The sequence below is a fragment of the Helianthus annuus genome, chromosome 12 (assembly GCF_002127325.2).
Source record: "Helianthus annuus cultivar XRQ/B chromosome 12, HanXRQr2.0-SUNRISE, whole genome shotgun sequence".
Taxonomy (NCBI): domain Eukaryota; kingdom Viridiplantae; phylum Streptophyta; class Magnoliopsida; order Asterales; family Asteraceae; genus Helianthus; species Helianthus annuus.
The window spans coordinates 27,195,611-27,201,110 of NC_035444.2; the positions used below are offsets into that span (position 1 = coordinate 27,195,611).

At 38.8% G+C, this 5,500-nt stretch overlaps 1 protein-coding gene across 1 annotated transcript; it reads left to right on the forward strand.

Moving 5' to 3' along the window:
- The first annotated feature begins 2,241 nt into the window (after positions 1 to 2,241).
- LOC110904855 lies at positions 2,242 to 5,012 on the forward strand. The gene is made up of 2 exons (XM_022150730.2): positions 2,242 to 3,240; positions 4,248 to 5,012. The coding sequence occupies exons 1-2, from the start codon at positions 2,369 to 2,371 to the stop codon at positions 4,828 to 4,830; spliced, it is 1,455 nt and encodes a 484-aa protein (XP_022006422.1). The 5' UTR covers positions 2,242 to 2,368; the 3' UTR covers positions 4,831 to 5,012.
- Positions 5,013 to 5,500: the final 488 nt, after the last annotated feature.

A 5,500-nucleotide genomic window follows, 5' to 3' on the forward strand; every position in this document is an offset into this window, starting at 1 on the left:
ACCCGACCCTATTTTATATGAATGATTGGAACCGATCTAAATACCTAGGTACTTGGGGTCGGGTTGGGTTGGATATATTTTCGGTTCGATTCTCGGTTATTTTCTGTCCAGACCTAAACTTGCTCACCCGTAGCTTTTATACAAGTTATAACACGGATTATAAAGTGTGGGGTGCACCAATGCACCATACTATAAACTATTCTAAATACAACACCCAAAGAATAAGATGAATTGTAAGAGAATTTTAGTCGGTTAGCTAGCTAATCAATTATTGTAAGCAATGATTAGAGCAAGCATTGGTCAATGAAAAGAACCTTACAAAACTAATCCTCTTCGTTGATATGCAAACAACCAAAAGGTGATGTACTAAGGTTCGTCATAAACACAACACTAATGATGTGATTTTAAATAATGATAAAAAACAATAATTACACACCCAAGGAATTGTTCAATTTGGTGCAAGTATAACAAAAATTTAGTAGTACGTTAGTTTGCCGTTAAAAAAAATATACATATATTGGTGTTTATGATTCGATTTTCAAAACCAAAACGCTTTTCTTGTAAACACGAAAAAGTTTCAAATTTTGTTTACAGGGTTTTCTAGGTAACGTAACTGTCATAAAAATATAGAATTGTTTCCTATCAGAATCTTAATAAATAAGCTAAATTTATTTTAAAAACACTTCTGGTTAATGGTTATCTTTTTCACTTTCTCATGTTATAAACCAAAATGAATTAAAAACCGGTTGCATAATAATTTAATTATATTACCCGCTTATCTTATTTAAATTCAAATATTATCCGTTTTCCAAATTTGTCCTTACAACACAAAAAAAAAAAAAAAAAAAAAAAAAAAAAACTATGAACTAAAATTAGAAATAGAGTAAATTACGTTTTTGGCCCCTGTGATTATATCAGTTTTACTATATTGGCCCAAAATAAGAATTTTTAACAGATCAGCCCCCATGGTCCCATTATCTAACCGTTTTGGCCCCTGAGACTAACTCCATCCATTACCCTGGTTAATTATTTGTCACATGCAAGGGTATTTTTGTAATTTCTCTTCCCCTTTAAATCTAATTTCTATTTACCCAGATTTTAAGAACACTCTTCATCTACATGAACTTGAACAAAAAAAAAAAAAAACCAAAAGTTTCTGCACATCAGTTTCAGATCTTCATCAGATTTCAAAAACACTCTTCATCTACATGAACTTACCCAGATTTCAAGAACACTCTTCATCTACATGAACATGAACAAATAAAAAAAAACAAAACCTAAATTCAAGAACAAGAACCCATCATCTGCACATCATCATCTTCAAACCCTAATCTTCAAGAACAATCATCATCTAACCCAGATCATCGCCATCATCATCATCCCCACATAAACAACATCCAAACACCCCCTAAATTCTTAACACAAAATTGTCAAAGAACAAATAAAAAACAAAACCCAAATTCAGTGTTTTGTGTGTTCGAATGAAACCCCCAAATCCGACTGACCTGGGTGATTCAATCGTCGCCGGATGTTTGAACGGAATCGATCGTCGCTGTGTCAATCGTTGCCGGATGTTTGAACGGAGTTGATATCCACCGGCCGTTCTTCTCCATCGTCTTCCCCGTCGAACCAACCTCCGATGTCCACCACAACCACCACCTACAACCGTGAACCACCCTCTCATCATCACTGGTAACCCACATCAATCGTCTTCTCCAGTCACCGTTCTTCACCACCATCATCACCATACCATCAATCAACCGTACTATTTGTTCAAGACACGCAGATGATGATGATCTGATTTGTTAAAGAAATCAGATCTGGGTTTTTGTTCAAGAGATGCAGATGATGATTTGCTCAAGACACGCAGATGATGATGATATGATTTGTTCAAGAAATCAGATCTGGGTTTTTGTTCAAGAGAGATGCAGATGATGATCTGATTTGTTTAAGAAAATGATGATTTTGGGTTTTATTTATAAAGTCATAAAAGGGGGAGGGGAAATTACAATTTTACCCATCATGTGCAACCCATGTGACCAAGAAATTAACCAGGGTTAGGGTTTGGTTAGACTTAGGGGCCAAAACGGTTAGATAGTGGGACCATGGGGGCTGATCTGTTAAAAATTCTTATTTTGGGCCAATATAGTAAAACTGATATAACCACAGGGACCAAAAACGTAATTTACTCTTAGAAATATGATGTGGCAAGACTCATCATCTAGTCACGTACACCTCTTATTTTAACTCCTTCAAGCAGGTACAAGAAGAAGACATATATAACAACACCACCAATCTCATTTCAACTAATCAACCCAACAAACGCTCCACCACAACCACCACCACCACCAACAACCACCGTCGTTGCATGAATCAAATGAGCTCAACTAAGCTCCGGCTGATGTGCAGCAATGGCGGACACATCGTCCCCCGTCCACACGACAAAACTCTCTGTTACGTCGGCGGAGAGACACGTATGCTAGTGGTGGACCGTCACACCACTCTATTAAACCTCACTCACCGCCTCTCAAAAACCCTTCTCCGATCATCTTCTCCGTTCACTATCAAATACCAGCTTCCGTCAGAAGACCTTGATTCGTTGATCTCTTTAACCACCGATGAAGACCTCCAACACATGATCGAGGAGTACGATCGGTTAAATTCATCTTCATCTTCATCACGTCTCCGTTTGTTCATTTTTCCGACGGACCCGGAATCCGTTTTGTTAACCGGGTCGGGTCTGGACAGTTTGTTAAAATCAGAAGATTGGTTTGTTCATGTGTTAAATGGAGGTGCGAATTTAGGTGTTTCCGATACGTTGTCGTTTAATTGTTTGTTAAATTTGGATGATGAAGTTTATGTACCGGAGAAAAAAGACGTTAATGATGGAAAAACGAACGGGTCGGGTCAGGATGTGCATTCAGTACCCGATTCGCTAATTATTGAAACGACGTCGTCGTTTGGGTCGGAATCGTCTTCACCGTCGCTTGTTAACTTGCCGCCGATTAGAGTAAACGCCGATGGTCATCAGAAGGTGATCGGAGGAGTAGAGGAACAGTTTTCTCAAATGAGTGTTGAGCAACGAGATATTAAGCATCAAAATGATGAGGGTTTGGTGGCTTCACCGGCTCCGGTGGTGGTTTCGGGTTCTCCGGTGAGTTCTATGCCGGCGATCCAAGAACAATCCGAGCAGGGTTTACAGATGGCTTATCTAAAATGTCATCATCAACAATATCTGAGGTCAGTTCCGGACCCGAGAACTTTATTCATATGGGTCGGAAATTTTTAAGTGTCGCTAAATATTAGTTTTTTCGGTTCGGGTCAGTCATGTAATATAAAGATTAAACACTTGGTTTTGGCCCAAATGTTTTCAAACCTAAGGGGCAAAAGCTGGAAAACCTGAAACCGAACGGAACCATCATAAAACCCGACAACTGCAAATCGAAGAAACCAAAACCAAACGGATTTTGGTTTAGCTGTGTCGGTTGAGTATTTAGTTTGAAAACTCGACTTATGGATGGACACGATTAATAAAAAATTGCCGATCTCTATTTTTTTATTATGTTAGCTTTTCAGCAATGTTTTCAGAACCGGACCGGACGTCGAACCGGTCTTCTTACCGGTTCAATGGTCCGACCGGACGTAAGAACCGGAAGGTATCGTAAAAATTAATAGGGTTAAATCTGAAAAAATATATAAAAAACCGGTCTGACCGGCCGGTTTCCCAGTCCAACCGTCGGCTCACCGGTTCAACTCCGGTTCAATGCATTTCCGGCTTGATACCATAACCCGGACCGACTCAACCTCCGGTTCCCGATCTGACCGGCCGATCCGGGTCTGAAAACACTGCTTTTCGGTTGTTTAAGAGGTTTTTATAAGTATTTGGGGTTTAATGGTTCATGGGGTTTAGTTTAGTTTTATATATGTTGACTCGTTTATAATATGTCTATACAATATATTTGTATAAATTTAAAATCTTAAGCAAATCTCTTTTGTGAGTCAGTGTGTAAATTTTATATAGTGGGTGACAAAATTTATTGGGAATCACTTGGTATTAAACCACATATATACTAAAAAAATCATGGGGTGCACCCTAAACAAAGGTACACCTTTCTCTAAGGTGTATCATATCATATATTGTTTATTCAAATGTTTGCAATGCACACCACATGTTTGTTAAAATTTATATGTGAATAAGATGTTAGGATTTTGAGATTAATCGAGTTTGGTATTTATATGAATAACAGTGATCTTACCGGTAACTATGACCGAGCTGTTGATCCGAATGATACCATTGATCAAACCGTTGGAATTCAATTGCAACCACAAACTCAAAATCCTACTTATTTGTTGTCAATGCCAACAACTCAAACTGACTCACCTCGTAACCAATTACACCACCAACAACAGCAGTTAATTCCACCACCACAACACATCTACCACCACCCTTCTGGGGCGGTTCCGATGGCATCTTACTACCAGCCTCACCAACTGCCAATGGATCAACAGAATTTCGTGTATTATATCCCTGCCAGACAGCTACCCCAAGGGTACAATTTCCCATTGCAGCAACCGCCGTCTAGTTATGATGCACCACCAGTAGTCGCTACCATTCCTCCAGGTAACCAAACCGTCCTGAAAACTGATTCATCGACAGGCGTTTATAGAACTCCATATGTTGGCTACTCTGAGATTCATCAACCATCTCAACTTCTATATTATGCAACACAAGCTACGCCGTCATTATCAGCTGCTCATTATAAAAATATGGCATCAATTTCACCTTTTGAAGCCAGTTTGCAAGAACAAGTGAGAACTGCATTACCATGACAAGTGAGTTCTTAATTGGATTAGGGACCTTGTTTAGTTATATGTCGTTGTATTGTATTGTGTTAATCTTGATGTTGTTATTGATTTGTGGTATGTATTTATGATGTGTTGTTATATGTATAACCAGAAAAAGTGCACATCTTTTTGTTGATGAGTATTGTACATGTGTGTTCAGGAGTTAATAAAATAATGTTTTGAGTATTAAATGGTCATACATATTGTATATCATCTAATAAATAAGGAAATCTGCCAATGAGATGGTGGTGGAGTGGTAAGGGAGAGACTTGGTGTTCTAAGGGACCCAAGTTCGATTCCTGACCTTCCAATTATTTTTTGCGGCACCTGGTGATGATGGGAGACTAGGCGAAAAGGTGGAGATCGCTAGTTCGATCCTTGTACTGGGCGGGTTTTACCTCACCGCACTATCGTGCCTTCGGGCGAGTGTTCACGGGCTTCGGCCCTAGGTGAGGGTTTTCCCCGGTTTAGAGGCGAGTGTATCTCAATGTGGTGAATTTTGTCAGTAACACATTTGGATGATTTGTTGGTCGTTAAAAAAAATGACATCTAGATGAAAGTGTCCCTATCATCTAATTGAGAATTTGGAGGGAAATGTTTGCAGGGTATCAAATGTTTTAAAATAAATTATCCTTGAAAATTTAGACAGGCTTCT